This window comes from Penicillium odoratum (assembly GCF_028828045.1).
Source record: "Penicillium odoratum strain IBT 22623 chromosome Unknown utg000004l_segment0_segment0, whole genome shotgun sequence".
NCBI classification, from domain to species: Eukaryota; Fungi; Ascomycota; class Eurotiomycetes; order Eurotiales; family Aspergillaceae; genus Penicillium; species Penicillium odoratum.
In genome coordinates, this window is record NW_026643146.1 from 1456454 (window position 1) to 1474279 (window position 17826).

Here is a 17826-nt window from a genome sequence, read left to right on the forward strand (position 1 = left end):
CCCTTATGTTTAGTGGACATTTCAAGCTTTCGGTGTACTACTGGTCTGTATTTTGAAGATATAATGTTTTTCACTCTGTATACCCAACGCTAGTCATCAGCCTTTTATTATTTTGGTTCTTACTTTGATGGTCAGTGTCTTTTATTAAAGTACTCTTTATCTGACTTTAGCTATCTTATATATCATACTATCTTATTGTCAGATATTTCCAAAAGAACTGAGAAGCAAGAGTAATAGGAGATTGAGAGAACTAGTACCATGGCAGGTCTACTAGCTATATAGGATAGGGCACCTACTTTATAGGTAGTGCGGTGGCACAACAGGACCTCGGGGTTCGTTAAGCAAGTATAATCGCAATCGGCTTCTGTATCAGATATCGTGGTGCATACTGTGTTTTGATATCTTCTAGTCATCTATTTATCTCTCACCCCGTCGAATTTGAAACGAAACTCGCGACACTTCATAATTGAGTAAGGATCCCTGCATCTTAACGTATACGACACCTAACTATGTCGGGACTCTTGATTTTCAGTCAGACCATGACATATTGACTAAGAAGTAAGTATTAACTAGAGTATAGTCTATAGTATACTGCAAGGAGTTTTAACATTATCTCCCTTAAAAAAAGACTCATTTCCATCTAGATAGATTATAAGATTAGCTTCAGGTGGTATTATACTTGACATGTGGTAATACACATATTTGGATCTAGGGTCATCCTGCACTGGCAGGGTTAACTGAGTACAAGAATGTACAATTATGGCGATCAAAATAAATTAAGTGTTCTAGGGGTTACTCACCTCCGTACCCCGCTCAGGTGGAGCGGAGTTTCAATTTCTTGCATTTCCGTAATTCCATGGTTGTGGACGGAATTCCAGCGGACTTGAGGTCTTGCATCCTTGCCCATCACAATCTTCATTTATTCTTGGAGATTATCCTGTTTCTTTCAGGAATCATGCAGATTGCTCCACATGATGCACTTGCTGCATCGAACCTCTCCGAACTGCGCAGCGAAGGCATGCACGAGGAGGACAATCGTCGTCGACATGAGAGCTATTTAAGACAGAGCTGCGCCCGAAAACATGCAAGCCAGTTCCTCGTATACCCAAAACTCAAAAATTAATCCATCATTCCATTTTTCCCAATGGGCGTATCTTCAACATCAAAGGTTGCCTTTGTCACAGGTGCCAATGGCATCAGTGGTTTTTCCATCGTCGAACATCTCGTTCGTCAGCCCAAAGAGCAATGGTATGGATGTTTGTGTTGATTCAATTTCTATTGGTAACATACCTGCAGGTCCAAAATCATCGTCACCTCGAGGCGCCCGCTTCCAAATGCGTGGATCGATCCTAGAGTAGAATTTGTTGCTATTGATTTTCTCGACACGGTTGAGAACATCATGGCCATCATGGCTGATCGCTGCATTGATGTCACCCATGCTTTTTTCACCTCCTATGTCCATTCTGATGACTTCAAATTGCTTCGTGATAAGAATGTTCCTCTCTTCCGCAACTTTCTTGATGCGACCGATGCTGCGTGCTCCAAGCTGCTGCGTGTTTCTCTACAAACCGGGGGCAAGGTGGGTGATTTCGCTTCCAAGTTTTCTCGGTGTACTAAGCTAATCCCGGTGGGTTAGTATTATGGTGTCCATCTCGGGCCTGTCAAAGTTCCTCTCGAGGAGTCATTCCCACGATATGATGATCAGGGGTACAACTTCTATTACAATCAAGAGGACTATCTTAAAGAGCTCCAGGCTCGTCGGAACAAGTGGTCATATAACATCATCCGACCCAATGCAATCAACGGCTACGCACCCCATGGTAAGCATCATTATAATTATTGACCAGTTCAAGTTTCAAAGTTGACGATGCCCTAGCTAATGGCATGTCTGAGGTCTTGACCATCGTCATTTACATGCTTATTTGCCGCGAGCTTGGTCAGCCGGCTCATTTTCCGGGAAATGAATATTTCTGGAACTCCATTGACGATAACTCATATGCTCCAAGTCTGGCAGACCTCACTGTCTTCGCTGCTTCGCACGACCACTGCAAAGATGAAATCTTCAACCATGTCAACGGTGATGTCTTTGTATGGAAGTATATATGGCAAGAGTTTGCGGCCTACTTTGGGCTTGAGGTTCCTGAGCCCAACTTCCATAAGACAGCTGGCCGGGCGGAAACATTATCCAATGAGATTGACATGATTGAATGGGCCAAAGACAAGCGACCGATTTGGGAGCAGGTTGTCCGCAAGTACGGTGGCAAGGCTGAGATATTTGATTGGGGTACCTGGGGCTTTTTCAACTGGGCTACTGGTAAGTCGTGGTTGACAATCTCCTCGATCAACAAAGCGAGAAAGTTCGGCTGGCAGCGGAACGACAGCACGCTTGATACCTGGATCGAGACATACCGGTCCTTCGAGAACGCCGGGGTTCTTCCTTCACGTATGGCTTTGACCAAAGCTGCTTGAAAGATGTTTTACTCTCTGTTATGAAATTTTGAAGAGAGCCTAGTATTTGGATCGGGCTCATCTATTGGCTGTAGGAACTAGGGAGGGATCTAGATAATTTCCAAGTAATCCATCGAGCCATTCCATCTGTCCACAAAGACTTTCATTTTGTGTCTCAAGACCCACCTCGTCGCTTCCAAATATCTGGGATGTCTCGGTTGGGAACAGACATGGCATTTCACAATTTCCCAAACCCGATGATCCTTGGGATTCATGTGGGAGATGCAACCCGTTGGCCTCCGATTCCTGTGCCAATCGCGCATGAACAGGCCTCCTCAAATGGGTTTGCTCGAATTCAAAATCCGACATCATCAGGTCTGCCCATTCTATTGACTGATAGAATGATAAAGGGTCCAGAAATTCCGATCCATGGCTCTCAATGCCTCTGTAGTTCGACTGGTCAAGGTCTGCCCCTTGGATACAGCCGCTAGACTGCGTACTTGTCAAGCTGCTGCTCTCCAGAACCCGTGTAATCATTGCGCTGAGTCTTGAGACGGTGCGTATAAGTTTCCCAGAGACCCATGTCTTTCTGCAGTATAACATAAGAAGATGGACAGAGCGACGGGTCATATTCCCATACATCCCCTTGAAGCTTGGCTCTTTTACAATCAGTCCCAGTGATAGGATAACGGAGCTGATGATGTAGTGAAAAAAAGGAAATGTAAAGACAGCTTGCTTCTTTGGAATCCGAAGAAACTCGTTAATGACCGTGCTAGCTGCGTCCATGCAGATAGCATCGTTCTCGAAGTCTGAAACGACACTGAAGACTGGCCCTGAAATCGGCCTACGGATCAAAAGGCGAATATATTGCCATCGCTTTGGTTTTTTAGTAAACCATTCTATGTAGCAGAAGACACTTCTAAGTTGCAACTGACCATTCTCATAAGTGCTTGTTGTTTCACCAACCACCAAGGCTTTTCTGTAGTTTCTGTTCCAGAACTTCTTTCATCCAAATGTCCTGAAAAATGAATAGGCACAGTTCTTTGTGCTCGTGATATAATACCCTCGAAATGGTCTTTCAGAAAGAAGGTAGACGTGGCGTCGGTGCTTGGAGCCCCATTGATGACCTCCCAGACTTTTCCAAGGACTGTGGAATACGTGACCGTTGCGGCAAGGAAATCGATGGGGGTAATAGTAAGTGAGTTGCTCCCCCTGTAACACTGAAGATCACCCGGCAAGCTCTGTGGCAGTGGTTTAGAAGTACTAAGATCTTGGATCAGAAAGGGGCGTCCTGATTCGATGGCGAGTCGTCGGTCAAGGACGTAGAGTGACCACCAAACTCGTCGTGACATCTCCTTGCTACAGCTATTGATCCCACTGGTAGCATTTTCAATTTTATGAATTCCAAGATGATGTGCATGAGAGATCGCGATCGCCAAAAACTTCTCTGCTTTCCCGATCATATCCAGTCGGAAGAGGTAAATGACCTGCACTCGTTGTTATTGATGTCAACGAACATATTCCAGATTAATACCCATCTGCGGGAGTTTACCATCAATGCAAAGATCTGCAATATCAAGAGCTGGTCTTCGTACTCTTCAAAGGAAGCAAAAACATCACCAAGAAATTCCAAAGCCGCTCGGTAGAGGCTCCAACCAGCAGAATATCGACCATCCTCACTTGTGTTGCGAGGTGAAGCAGTGCACTGCCCAATGGCAAGGCAGACGAAGACCTGAGTCACAAGCGGACTTCTATCTTGCTCAATCGTGACGTTCAATGTTGGGTTGCAGGGTACCGAAAGCCACCCGTTCCAGAGACCGGCATAATGATCCCACAGTGAACGCAGGTCAAGAAACGGGTACATGATATAAACTTCATTACAGAAAATCCTTAACGAAGCATCCCATTGTTCCTTTTTAGGGTCTATGCCGTATTTTCTCAAAATCTCGTTGGGGTGAAAGGCCTGTCCGGGACATGCATCATCCGGCTCAAGCGACATGCTGGTTAAGGCAGGCGAAGATGGCTGCGTGGAGGAGGAATCCTGCGTCTGGTTTACATTTAAAAAGCTTTGCAGTCCTTTCTCTACCTCGCAAAGCCTGGCTTGAATGGATGACTCCCCCGAAAAGGCAGACAATAGATACTTGCGCTGTCTTTCATTCCTTGGTGTAGTCCCTGCAACACTGTGCTCACCACTCGTATACTGGGGTGATCCAGACTCATGTGAGTTTATAGATGATGAACCATTTTCTGTTCTCCTTGAATCTGGAATGAATTCCGGAACAACTATGTGCATGAGTTCTTCCAGATGCGTCACCCGGGCGCATAACTCTCTTGTTGAAGACCTGTGTACATGAAAAATCCGTCAAATATATCAAGGTTTCAAGGGAACATACCAGTCATCTTTTTGGGAAGCAATTTGCTGCGAGGTTGGCATATCGTTGTGTTTGTCAATTTCCTGGCTCCGAGCCGCTCGGCGGCGCATATCAAGATTTTCCCGTCTACAGTCTCTCTCATGAAGAAGACATGGCTCGCATGGAAGATTTCCATCGCACTAATTCAGAAAGATTGTGAGTTGGAAAGAGGAATAGTTGTTGATATCTAATAACACTAACCTTGATCTTTCTTCGCTGGCATTCGTCACTGAAAGAACATCAGTTTCGCTGGTGGTATATAACAAACCACGTTTTTGATGACGAACCATGCCTTGGACACATATTTACCTCTTCTTTGCCGTTTTGGGCCGTTATCAGGTCTCTTTTGACTGTTTATAGTGGTTGCTTGGTCCATGGGCCGCTTACGCGATTCTATTTCATTTAGAAAATCAGTGAATCTCCTTCATATTCACGTGCTGGCTTACCTCGTTGATGCGCCATTTTGCAAGAGTTAACTGTATGTCAGAACCAAACCTTAATAAGGCTGATTCGGTTCAAATTACAGACACAGAGGTGGGGTCAACAAGTGGTTGTTGCGTGGATGGTGGGATTCGACAGTGGGGCAACGGGTGTATCAGGGTGGAAATACGGAATTAGGCAAGCAATGACCATGATCTATCTACTTTGAATTTCTACTGAGTTTAACAAAGTTCTAACGCGTAGATAACTAGGAAAGATTGACTTTCAAATCTTTTAACAACGTATTTTTTAGTTCTTTTCTTAGACCTCTCTAGAAGGCCCCGGGGGAGATATAAGTAGTAATACATAGGATCAACACTACCACTCTAGCCGATCATCACACACTAAATTGACATCAAATCGCTGCTTGTCGTTCCATACTTTAGGGCCAGAGTTACAGGTGGCAATAATAGTCCGTAAATCACTAATCATACTACCAGGCCCGCTGGCAAACACCGATGTTGGACCTTCCACTGTGTTCTCCAGGAAGGAGGTGATCAGATTTGGCAGATCGGGGTGTCTGTTATCTTCCTGTATTTCTCCGCCGAGTCGCTCTACAGGTGTAGGTTTTTCACAATCAGAGCAGCTGGGAGAAGACGAGTGTGGGATATCCGTAGCAGACTCGCTGCGAGCATCCCTAGTGGCGAAGATCTTGATTTCCAGATTCAACTTTTCCCGACCTTTTTGCAAAAGGTCCAGTTCTGGACCTATCCATGCGATGTTGGAACTATTGCGAACAGCCCAGATCAACTCAACGTTTCGAGTTAATGAGGATGGTTGGCGTGCAAGTTCAAGCAACACAGGAAGCACGTATGTAATGCCAGTGCCGCCAGCGATACACATAATGTTTGTGTTCGGTGATAGGTCACTTGTGATTGCATTGCCATATGCACCTGTGAGAATGATGGGGGTATGAAGGTGTCCCATAGCAGCAAGGTCAGCAACCTTCTTCGTTTCTCCATGCTTTGCTCGGAGAAGGTATGAATGTTTCACGTTTCCCTCTTCCAACATTGGTGCGTTGAGGGGAGTAAAAGGATGGGATTGCCAGACACTACATTGCGTGAAGCACAGGTAGTAATGCTGTCCAACAGCCCACGGCTCTTGTGAATTTTCTAAGTCTAGGCGTATCACATCACCATATTCCTGATCCGAAAAGCGAGTTATGGCTGCGTTCGCTGCCCTGAGAGCGAATAGGCCAGGATAATCAGGGCGGTGATGCAAAAGAGCGGTGCGAACGAGACGAGCAGCTCGATCCAAGAACCAAAAAATCAATGACGGTAGAAGAAAGCACTTGAGCTGCTTCCAATGGCCCCAGCATGCGCCGATATAGACCATCGCGAGAACATAGTGAAGCTTGCGGAATGTCTCATATCCGGTGAGCCTGATTCCCCATGGTGTGCTCAGCGCGAAAAGCAATAGTAGCAGTGCCATAGCCACAATACCCCAAATCATATACGTCTGTGTGATCCACTCGATGCCGACAGTTGGTTGTGGCTGGTAAAGTCTCAGCTCCACAACACACCAGCTGATGGTGTGAAGAGAACTCTGTACGAAGATGATGTAACCCAGCCAACGGTGAAGGAAATTGAAGCTTTGATATGGCAAGCCGGTGATGAGAGACAGGAAGGACTCCCGACTACTCAGCATCACGGAAAGTGGAGTCAGAGCGTACGCCAAAATGCCCATGCGATCCGCCCAGGGCCCGATACTGCTGCGGGTCTGATAAAGGCCAGGGTGCCCCGAGACGGGAGTAATCCATGTGTTGTAGGAAATGCCAACAAAGGTGAATATCAAGAGATAGCCGGCCAGAAGAGTGAGAACGAGGACCTGAAGCCGCGTTGTTCTCCCGAAGATCATGTGGGTAGCATCGGGCAAGAGATATCTGCGAGAGAATGATGCAACGGTTCGTTGAACCCTGCGAAGCCCAGCATTTTGAGAGGTGGCCAGATTTGGGGAGGCAGTCGGTGTGGCGATCTGGTGAAGAACAGCCCATATGAGGAGAAAGCCACCGAGCACACACCACATGATCCCAGAGTATAGCATTCCTCGGTCATGGGAGGCGTAAACGACGTCCAGATAAGCACAAGAGCCGGCATCATTGGTGCAGGGCAGAGCGCGGTCGGCATACCCCCAATGTGGTTCTAATGTTGTGGCATCGCTGAAGTTCTGAATATGGCGGGGATGTAACTTCGCGACTGACATTTTCCAAAGTAAGTTGGGTATGAGATCCTACTCTCAGCTGGTGATCCCGACTTTGCAAAATGAAATGGTCAACCAAAAGGACATTCACCTCTATGGAAATGCTGGGATCATTGACCAAATGGAGTTGTCGACTTTTCCCAGGGAGACTGGGAACTGTAGGAACGACATTGAGAGAAATTCATAAAGTCAACTTGACCGTCGGGTCTGTGAGGGCATTTGAGTCAATTTCCAAAACGCCATGGCTGTCCCCACTGGGTCGGAGAAGCGAGAGTGTGGACTCTGTGGAGTGTAGCTCGATGCCAAATAATATAAGTTCGCGGTGGGCCTCAGGACACAGCCATATTCACATTCACCTGCACTTAATCATTTCCTCAATCAAGCCTTCTTCTTACGACATAACCAAGATGGACATGGGATCGAGTGATGGGGATGATTGCAAAATCTCGGTAAGTGCCAAGGAAAAGTTCTTGGCTGGACGTGGAGTTTCGGAGAGGTTGGCTCATGAATTCCAGATGCTTTTCAACTTTTACACAATCGACGCTTGTTTTCTGTCGACGGGATGGCAAATCAAGAATGGAGGAATGTTCGCTGCCACCTGTATCGGGATCATTCTGCTCGTGATTCTGGTAGAATTCTGTCGCCGAATGGGCCGCGAGTACGACGAGTTCTTAACCCGGTCGTTCCAACGCCAAGCCGCGTACACGTCTGCCAAGACTAGGGCCATCACGTTTCGGGCGACACCATTGCAGCAGTTGACGCGGGCGATAATTCATGCGGTCACATTTGCAGGTGCCTACATTACCATGCTGTTAGCGATGTACTTTAATGTCTACGTGCTCATCTGCATTTTCATTGGAGCAGGACTAGGCAAATTCTTTTGTGACTGGATGGTGGTGACGGTTGGTATCGAAATGGATGAATTAATACATAGACAAGAAACAACCATATGCTGTGATTGATGAGCTTGTTATCAAATTACACGATTTTGCTGCTTGCATAAGCAGTGCTAGCAGCGCACACCAAATTTCAAACTTCAAAGAATCCGAGGCATATATGACAGTAGAAGGCTGCAGGACCTGGATCTAATTATTCTGACGGATAAGGATATGATCAAGGTAGAATTATCCTGTCGGCTTGACTCAAGGACTTTTCAGATACTTGAGGACCGGACGTGACGCCGGAGAAGGTAGTGGAAGCAAATGAAGAAAAAGAGATAATTGAATTATGTTGGGGATCATCATCAAACCCACAATAGGTTCTTGAAAGACCCAAGTTAACTTCAGTTCATCACAAGCACTAGCTATCGCCTTATGGACATGCTCAAGTAAAATGGGGGCCTATTGAAACGGAAGAACCAAAATAAAAACCGCGATAGCCCACAGGTTGCCAGAGAAGACCTTGGACCCGGCATTGGAAACAACGAATGTTGAAGTGGGCGTCGGTGGGGAAGTTGTGGGTGCACCGGTAGAGCTGGTAGACTTCTTCGCTTCGGGCGTGGTGGAAGTCGATGTACAAGACTTGGTGATGGTCTTTGTGGTCGTGAAGGATGAAATGACAGGTGGGAGAGGGCTACCAGTCACCAGGTTCACAACTGTGGTAGATGCATCTGTCTTGGTGCTGAAGCCCACCTGAGGAACGGTCACGGTGTGAGAGGACCACGTAACAGTGGTGCAGGGCTCTGGCACCGGTGTAACCACAACCACAGATGGTGTAGACGAAGGTGCGCCGGTACCATGCTGCGACGAAACACTGGGTGTGGTCGTTGGAACCAGGCTAATGATATCAGGATTCCCAGGGATATACGGAGCACAGATTCCAGCAAAGTAGGAGAGTGCAGAGTCGGTTTGCTCCTGGGAGCTGCTCCAAGCCTCGACGCAAGACTTGAACTTCGCGGTAAACTCCGATGAGGGACAGAAGCAAGCGGCATCGCTGTTGGAGCTACATTTGGGAACAGAGAGCCAGGTGTTCAAGCACTTGGGCACCAGATCTGGACAAGGGGGACTGGATGAGCTCGCCGCGGCCGAGGTAGTCACCATGGTGGTAGAAATAGTGTCATGATCAGGGCAGTCAGTCACGGAAGGCGGGCAACGCGTCACAGTGACCACATCGGTGGTGTACACAACCGAAGGTGTCACCGCTTGGGGCTTGGTGGGAATCACCTCAACAGTAGTAGTTGTTGGGGCCTTGGGTGATTCAACCGGAGGTGTTGGTACCACTATCTTAGTGGTGGGAGGAGGCTGAGACGATGTGACGACGAGAGGTCCTGCGGGCTTGGGTCCAGGAGAGCAGTCAAAGCCCATTTGATGCAACTCCAGATCAACGTCACCGAACTGATCCAGCACAGCAAGTTGGAAGTTGACCGAGACTGCATCTCCGCATTGCTCGTTCACAATATCAGATCCGTCGGGAGAGGCCGAAACGACCTGATGACAGGGAGAGCCATCTGCCAAGGTGTAGGTCAAATAAAGATCAGCGTCTCGGGATGTGGTGATGTGGAATTGCTTGACAGAGAACGGAGCCTGCTCGGCATCGATCTGCAAGTCCCAGTCATCATCCCGGGAGAGTTTTCCCTCGATGCATTTTCCCTTTTGGACGTCAGAATATAAAGTCTAATAAGTACTCAGCAGCCTGTACGTACTCCAGAAACTCGGCATCCATCTTTGGGTGCAAATCCGTCGAAACTGAAGCCTTCGAAACTCCAATTGTCCCCGTCGGCCAACTCAGACCAGTCAAACCCGTCCTCTTGAGCCTCGGAGCAATGATTGTCGGTATTTTCAGGGCTTGGATAACAGAAATCAGTGCCCCACCACTGGAATATCTTAGTACACGTCGTGATCAATACTGGTCTGTGAGCGGAGCAACTTACAAGGCCACTTGGATGGGCGAGTGCAACTGCACTCAAAAGAGCGATAGACCCAATCAATTTCATTTCAGAGAATCAAATGAGTGGTTTTGTTTGCAATTAGAACTGCTGGAATGAATGAAAGACTGCAATGCAGAATTATTAAAATTGTTATAGAAGAGGAAGTCTCAGTATGAGACAAAGGAGAGACGAGAAAGCAGAAAGGCGAGAGGCGAATGGCGAAATTGTCGAGTTGTCGTTGGGCCGTATGATTTCCCAGCAGCGAGATGCGAAGCTTTTTAAAGCTCGATATGAGCCCCCCTGGTATCAACAAACAAGATAGAGCTGTCAATGCCATTGGTGGATAGGTTCATTTCCAGGGAATTCATGTTGTTGACATCAATTCTGCGCCTGCGGAATGTCATAACCGCCGCAACTTCGGCCCTCAACCTGATCTAGATATCCCAAAGTCAGGAACCAGAGGCGAGTATAGAACCAATCATGAGGATCAAGTGGAACTCCACGTGATGGAAAGTTATTCACCCCTTTATCAAGCCAGATCGGGCGGATGGCATGTCCGTGCAGCCAATCAGAGTGACCGGGTTATGAAGCCTCAGGTACCATATTTCGTGTCACATTCTGTTCCAGTAGTCCCTTACTTCGGAAGTTTGGAAGGAGCACATGTACTCGTTCCTGCAGCATTCTGTCGACAGCAGCTTCCAAGAGCGAGTCCGAACGACAGCGAGCTATCGGTAGATAGATGGCTTCATGTACGTAGGGGGGAAGGTGGAAGCCAAACTAAATGGCTCAACATCTTTCTTCTGAGAGGGATAGCAGAACAAAAAGCGAGGAAGAGATGCATTTTAGGCCTAGTATATTGATGTAAAATAACAACTCAGAAGGATGTATGTCCTGACTCATATTTTGGCTGAATCTCAAAAGCCAATGAATTCCAATCCCATGGTGCTAAAACATGAGCTCGGATTGTAGGCTACTCATCAGGGCTTGCGTGACAAGGTGGTTATATCGTGTTCCACGAGTACAAGGATTCGTCTTTTCTTTTCATTAGCACGAATTAATTCTATTCAAGTTTTGTTGTTGTGATGTCTGCATACTTCAGATATGCAGCGAGGTATGAGGATATGACATCAATAGTCCTCGGCAAGTCCCAAGCTGGAGAAATCAGGCACGTCATCCCCGCACTTGAAAGAAGGCGAATAAGCCTTCTCCGGCATGAAACCCCCCTTCCATGCTGTCCTATAGCTCCACTGGGCTGCTGATTCTGTGCGCCAGGTCCAGTAAAACCAGCCCATGGCTGTCTCAAAAACAGACATCTGCGCTTCAGCGTAGTAAAGTAGCCATTTTTTGTACGCATCTGAGTATTCAGAGACGTCGGCATTGGCATTACTACAGCTGCAGGTACCCTCGCTGGCAGTGGGACAGTACTGCGTCGAGGAGCTCGTGTCGTATGTTCCTTCCCATCGAGTACCGCGACCCACGTTATTCAAGTACTCCGCGCAGTCGGTGTCAGCTTGCGACCATTCGCCGCATATCGTGGGGCCCCATCCAGAGCTGGTGCTATTAATGGCCTCAATCATGCTGTACCAACTGCTGCACATAAGCTCAATCTTGGCCGTGTGGTTTAGCACAATCTCGCCGGTGTTAAAGGTGGTGTATTGATGCGTGTCCAGGTACATATTATCCGGGTGATCCTTGAACATTGCGTCCCACTTGTCCAGATTGAGGAACCCGTCATGGAAGACGATGGTCGCATTCATACCGTTCTTTCGAACCAACTTTGCTGTCTGGTTGTTCCAGTCGAGGACTTTCTCCGTGGAGAGAGAGAGCATGAGCGGCTCATTGACAATACCATACATTGTCACAATGTTCTTGTATCGGTCTTGGGCGAAAAACGTCGATAATTGATCATGGATCTCCAAACTTCGGTTGGCATTCAACTCGCCATCTGTGCCATTCAACCAGCCAATTGTTCCTTGATGGCCACTGTGTTGCCAGCCGTTTTGGCTGCCAGGAAGGCCATGGAGATCCAATTTGACCCGAAGTCCATATTTTCGGCAATACTCAATTGCACGCAGGAGATAACGCCAGGAGATCTTTGCCACATAAGGATCATCATCATAGACCTTCACTGCCCAGTAAGAGTATTGGATGCGGACATGGTCCAAGCCGGCTTCTTTAATTTCGGCAAAGTCTTGCTCGGTGTAAAAAGTCGCGTAATGCTTTTCGATGGTGGTAGCAGCGCTGGACCCCATTTGCTCGCTTAATGTCCACTCATCGATGATACCAGCATCGGACGAGTAGGTATTGAACAAGGATGGTACAACCCACGGTTCAATCGACAGCCATCCACCAATGTTGACTCCTCGAATAGGCTGCGAGCCATAGGGAAACGATTGATTCAACGGCGGAACATTGTCGTTCGGTCTAGCGGAATCATCCCATGACGAGTTGAGACCCATGATGTACAGTCCACCCACCGTTTCATTTGTAAAGGTAAGGTTAAACCCTTCGGTCTCATACCATGTAAAGGGATCTAGCACAGTACCTTGTGCGTAAGACTAACAGACAGGTCAGTCACCATTTGGCTTCAGTGTACTAAGACAAAAACTCACAGGGATACTATCCCGGCTGATACTGTCCAGGTTGGCGGTCAAATTGCTTGTGCTTGAAGAGCTTGAAGAGCTCGAGGAGGAGGAGGACCCCGCTTCTTTTTTCTGTGAATTAATGACGGCGACTGGGATAATAATCGCAAGCAAGATCAAGATCGCTGCCAACATTCCAAACCAGATGCGTTTTTTCCTGGACCAAGAATCCCAGAACTTCCAAAACGGCCGTCTCTCAGAATCGTTGTAGCTGCCTTCCCAGTCGTGTTCATGTTTCCATGTCCGTTCCATCGCCGGACCACCGCCACGACGACGAACATTCATATCCGGACTGCGGCCTTCTTCCAGATAGGCCCCGGATACGACTCTCGCTCCAGATTGATGTCTTGGTCTTCCCTTCAAAAGTTCCGCACCAAGAGCACCAGCTCCTGCTCCCAATGCAGCTCTTTTCCGCTGACGACGCTCTTTGCGGTCTTCCGAATGTCTGGAGCGTTCCCGCACTCGTTCTCTTTCTCGTTGACGACGCTCCCACTCCTCTGGTAAATCCTCCATCTCGTGCTCGGAGGTTTCTCTGGCCAATGTATCGGCAGCCAGCAAATGCGAAACACTGCTCGTCGACTCCATACTCTGATGTTTCTTCACGGCACTCACAGCAGCAGCCTCCACACTCCGTTCTCGTTCTCGTTCCCTCTCGCGCCGCTCTCGCCGCCTCTGTCTCCTCGCCTCAGCGTCAACATCGCGCTCCCCAGTCCGGTCTCGGTCTCGGTCACGATCTCGTCGCTCTCTTATTCTCTTTGTCGGACTCCCCTCCCCCTCCACAAATTCCCTCCGTCGTCGATGCCCATCGCGATCTCGTTCCCGATCCCTTTTCTTGATGGGCGATGTAGCCGGCGACTCTTTCGCCTTCCCCCCTCCTCCTCCCTCCGTCGCCGTCTCCGCTCTCTGCGCCTTCGTTCGTCCTCGTATGCATCACTTCCATCTCGGTCATAGTCGTAGGAATCGTAGCCTGTATCCTCGCCCTGGAAACGATACTTCCCTCTTCTCGGGTCTGCAGGACTGGAGAAAGCGCCATCGTCGTCATACCTGTCCCGTCGACGCTCGCGCTCGCGCTCCTGATCGCGGTCGCGGGATTGTCCATGTCGATCACGACTGCGCGATTGCCCGGGCATTCCCTCCTGACCCTTGATCGCGCTTCGTAATGATCACTCCCGCACTTGTCTCCCGAGTGGTGGTGCTGTAGCGGGCCGATCTCGCTCGTTCGGGCCGCTCAAGGGGAATGCTCGGCGCGGGGGGAATTGGTGTTGAATGCGCCCCGCAACGTGTTCGGGGAAGTGTAACGGCTCGAATTATTGTTTTTCTGGTTTTTTCTGCTTTTCAAAGCTGGATTGGAATTCCCAAAATCAAATAGGAGCTGCAAGGAGAATCAAGTCACTTGTAAAGCGTTAAGTGGGGATTTCAGGTTTGTTTTGGTTTGTCCACGCGTTAGTGCGGGTGCTCCAAGGATGCGGTTCGATGTGATTGAAATGTTTCACAAATGGCAGGAATCAATTGATCAATTGCCACTCTTCGTCTCAGGGTTTGACCTTGTTAAGGTGCTTATCTTGACGTGCTGTGGAGTCTGCGATGTTGCGGAGTTACGCGTAAAGGGTGGAGCTGCCCAGGGTCTTCATTGGGATTTTACATACACAATTCATACCTCGCACTTGAGAAATAATGTCTACCTTTTCAAACTCTCAGTTGCTCAGGTACTGTCCAAGTGTCTAGAGACCGAATGATAAGTAATTGAGAATTGATAGATCTGCACAACATACAGGGCCTAGATGCATCTATGCAAGGATGTATATATTTGGCACATCCCGAGATCAGTACTGTCCACGGGTACTGTACCAATTTCGATCCAGGTGTCATAACGTTTTTCGAAAGATCCATGGACATTTATATAATTAAGTATAGACAATATGTATACACACTTTCAAAGTTCAAAACGTCCAAATAGGCGGATTGCATGTGTGCAGTGTAAAGGGAAAAAGCCCTCTGAAATGACAGCACTTTATCATAGAATTAGGGACCTATGGGTTATGTTAAGAAGGCTGACGCATGTAGAATCTACAACCTTGGAATGAATTTTCAGGAATAGTTAAATCTTTTCTATATGTAGGTCTTCATACTCTAAATAAATGTTGATGCTTCAACTGGTATAAGCCTCTTTCCAGATGTCACTCAATTTACACCATAAGAAGTCTTCAAAATTTGGAGAAAATAGAGGAAAATATCAGAAAGAAAGAAAGAAAGACTCTTTTAGTCCGAGGCCATTGATATATATTTTGAGTGTGTGAGATCTGAATGTGTAAAATACGCATTTGCCTGTATCGGGCCTGGGTATCTTGTCGTATGTGCTGCGTGAGATTTACATATGTATTGACCATCAGCACTTTCGGCTTATATACAAGTATGAAAACAACGACCCTCTGATTGCGATATAGTGGCTATTTCCAGGGGTTGGATGGATCGCTCTGTTCTGATCAAGGGAAAATCTCGCAAGTGAAATCTGTGCCTGATTGCTTTCACATAAACAGAAATAATGAAGTGACAACAAAGCACCAATTCCAGTTCAGACTACTCAATACATAAGGAAAAGCCTATGACTTTTCAACATATTTCCCCACAGTTCCATCCAGCTGGGCTTCCAACACTGCACTCTTCCCATCAAGGACGCTTTGGATTGCCTCGGGGAGTTTTTGTGACAGTTCCGTCACGTTGGACGCTCGGCCAGCCCACAACTCTCCACCCGCTGCAGCCTTTGCAATTCCAGCATAGTCCGGGGTAGGTGCAAACGAGATGTTCAAGTCCTCATTCGTAGCTCGAGATCCATCGCCATTCGGGTGGACTAGCAGCATACTTCGCCGAGGGGCATTCCATCCCTTGTTGTTCAACACAATAGTTAAAATGGGGATACTGTAGCGACGGGAGATCCAGTAGACCGAGCCTGGAACAGAAAACAAAAATGTACCATCACCAACAACTTGTATCACAAATTTCCCTTTACCAGGGCCTCCATTCTTCATATCCGATGCCAGCTTGATTCCAAGGGCACCACCACCAGACCAACCCAGACCACCGCCGCCACAGTTGATCCAGGAGTTTGGTAATGTTGCACCAATTTGATCCGATACCGGGTGTGTGAGCGTGACGGATTCGATCGCCCAAATAGTATCCGCTGGACACCCCTTGCGAACTTGCGCCATGAGGTAGGAAACATTCAGCGGCGCACCATCGCCACCTTCTGGTAGGGCAGCGAGATCAGTGATCTCTTGTTTTCGCTGTAAATATTCCTTATCGCGTTGCTGGCCCATGTTAACATTCTCTGTGGAACCTATGTACTGTTGGAGGTGGCCGGTAATGGCGATATGATCATTGAGCTGCTTCAGTGCGGTTGCGGAATCTGCACGGAATGTGGCCATCGAGTTTATATAGAAGACAGGAATTTGCTGTTTGAGGGGGTCGACATCGATATGGATTATCTTGGCCGAATCGGAGGGTTTGAACTGGGTAGGCACCCATGGCACATCGCAATCAATGACCACAATCAGGTCAGCCGTTTGTACGAGCTCGTGCCCTGGATACCGAAGTCCCAACCAAGCCGGATGGTTCGCAGGGAAGCACATGTCGCTTCCGCCAGTGTCTAAGACTCGAATCCCCTTGAAGTGATTTGCCAGTGTGACCAGTTCAGTCACAGCCTGGGCTTGTCGGCCAGTATATCCAACCACAACCAACGGCTGTTTGGCGGCGGCAAGCTCCGATGTGATCAACTCAATTCCAGCTGCAGGCAGGGCGGCTGGTGAGACGGGCTTCCACACATTCTGGTTCAATTGATATGGTTCAATCTCTTCTTCCATGACCTCTCGAGCTCCAACCAGATACACAGGACCTTTCGGGTCACTAGTAGCCCATTGCAAGGCCCTATTCACGATCTGCTTGACGTTCTTCCCGGATTTCAGTTCTCCGGTATAGCGGCAGTACTGGGACACAATTTGCTTTTGATCCGGCACATCCTGAATCCAGTGAATATATTCAGTCCGGGAACCCCTGACCTCCCCTTCAATTGTGTACGGAGAAAGACCAGCGAAAATCAGAACGGGAGCTCGGCCACAGGAAGCGTTGTGAACCGCGGCACCTAATCCTTGGGTACCCACATCTACATGAACGATAACCGCCTGGGGCTCACCAGTCAGACGAGCATATCCATCAGCCATCGAAAGTGCCACCATCTTTCCCACAATTAGCCGTTGCAAAAATAACCGGGGTTTCACGACCAGGACTGCAGTCCTGGCGACGATTGCCAATGTTCATCACATACCTCGTTGGGACATGTAATGATTCTCGGAAACCGGCCATTCTTCTCCTTCTGACCTTTCACCATGGCCTCCAGAATCGAAGGATGATCTGATCCCAGATTAACAAAGACGTGACTGACGCCTCCCTATAAATGCAGTCACTATTAGACAAGGGCGAGGGAAACGAGAATATACGGGGACACTCACATCCCAAAGGGCCTCAAAGAAGGCAAAAGACGCGGTATAAGCCCTGATAGTCCAAGATTTAGTTCTGGGCGGGCTAAATGCATTGCTGGTACATGGACATACATCAGTATTCGTAGCTTTTCTGTAGTTCAGCTAGAGGTTTGAGGCAGCAGGCCGAGATAAATATTTAAAGGTGAGAAGAAGATAAATAAGTAGATGTGCGGGGCAAGGTTGTAACTCTCATGCTGATAAAGCAAAGTAAAGAAGCTTTTTGCCGTGGATGTGATCTTCCCCCCTCG

General features: G+C 48.0%; 7 protein-coding genes across 7 annotated transcripts; 2 read left to right on the plus strand and 5 right to left on the minus strand.

The window, feature by feature from the left end:
- Positions 1–1144: 1144 nt before the first annotated feature.
- On the plus strand, positions 1145–2469 carry N7520_004812 (SDR family oxidoreductase; the record flags this gene model as incomplete). Its single annotated transcript, XM_057138746.1, has 4 exons — positions 1145–1248; positions 1297–1579; positions 1637–1820; positions 1877–2469. The coding sequence occupies 4 exons, from the start codon at positions 1145–1147 to the stop codon at positions 2467–2469; spliced, it is 1164 nt and encodes a 387-aa protein (XP_056996953.1).
- A 466-nt stretch (positions 2470–2935) lies between these two features.
- Positions 2936–4447, minus strand: N7520_004813 (fungal specific transcription factor domain-containing protein; the record flags this gene model as incomplete). Its single annotated transcript, XM_057138747.1, has 4 exons — positions 2936–3107; positions 3415–3466; positions 3512–3935; positions 4001–4447. Coding segments are annotated over 4 exons (924 nt in total). The 3' UTR covers positions 2936–3106.
- Positions 4448–5657: 1210 nt separating this feature from the next.
- N7520_004814 (ferric reductase family protein) lies at positions 5658–7541 on the minus strand (the record flags this gene model as incomplete). The annotated part of the gene is made up of 1 exon (XM_057138748.1): positions 5658–7541. One exon carries the CDS (start codon positions 7539–7541, stop codon positions 5658–5660), a length of 1884 nt encoding a protein of 627 aa, XP_056996955.1.
- A 404-nt stretch (positions 7542–7945) lies between these two features.
- N7520_004815 (copper transporter family protein) lies at positions 7946–8500 on the plus strand (the record flags this gene model as incomplete). The annotated part of the gene is made up of 1 exon (XM_057138749.1): positions 7946–8500. The coding sequence occupies one exon, from the start codon at positions 7946–7948 to the stop codon at positions 8498–8500; it is 555 nt and encodes a 184-aa protein (XP_056996956.1).
- A 378-nt stretch (positions 8501–8878) lies between these two features.
- N7520_004816 (CFEM domain-containing protein) lies at positions 8879–10470 on the minus strand (the record flags this gene model as incomplete). Its single annotated transcript, XM_057138750.1, has 3 exons — positions 8879–10126; positions 10180–10350; positions 10408–10470. 3 exons carry the CDS (start codon positions 10468–10470, stop codon positions 8879–8881), a joined length of 1482 nt encoding a protein of 493 aa, XP_056996957.1.
- A 1061-nt stretch (positions 10471–11531) lies between these two features.
- exg2 (putative exo-beta-1,3-glucanase) lies at positions 11532–13631 on the minus strand (the record flags this gene model as incomplete). The annotated part of the gene is made up of 2 exons (XM_057138751.1): positions 11532–12962; positions 13017–13631. The coding sequence occupies 2 exons, from the start codon at positions 13629–13631 to the stop codon at positions 11532–11534; spliced, it is 2046 nt and encodes a 681-aa protein (XP_056996958.1).
- A 2015-nt stretch (positions 13632–15646) lies between these two features.
- N7520_004818 (uncharacterized protein) lies at positions 15647–17632 on the minus strand (the record flags this gene model as incomplete). Its single annotated transcript, XM_057138752.1, has 3 exons — positions 15647–17275; positions 17365–17487; positions 17549–17632. Coding segments are annotated over 3 exons (1836 nt in total), but the record flags the coding sequence as incomplete, so codon positions are not given.
- Between the last annotated feature and the right edge of the window lie 194 nt (positions 17633–17826).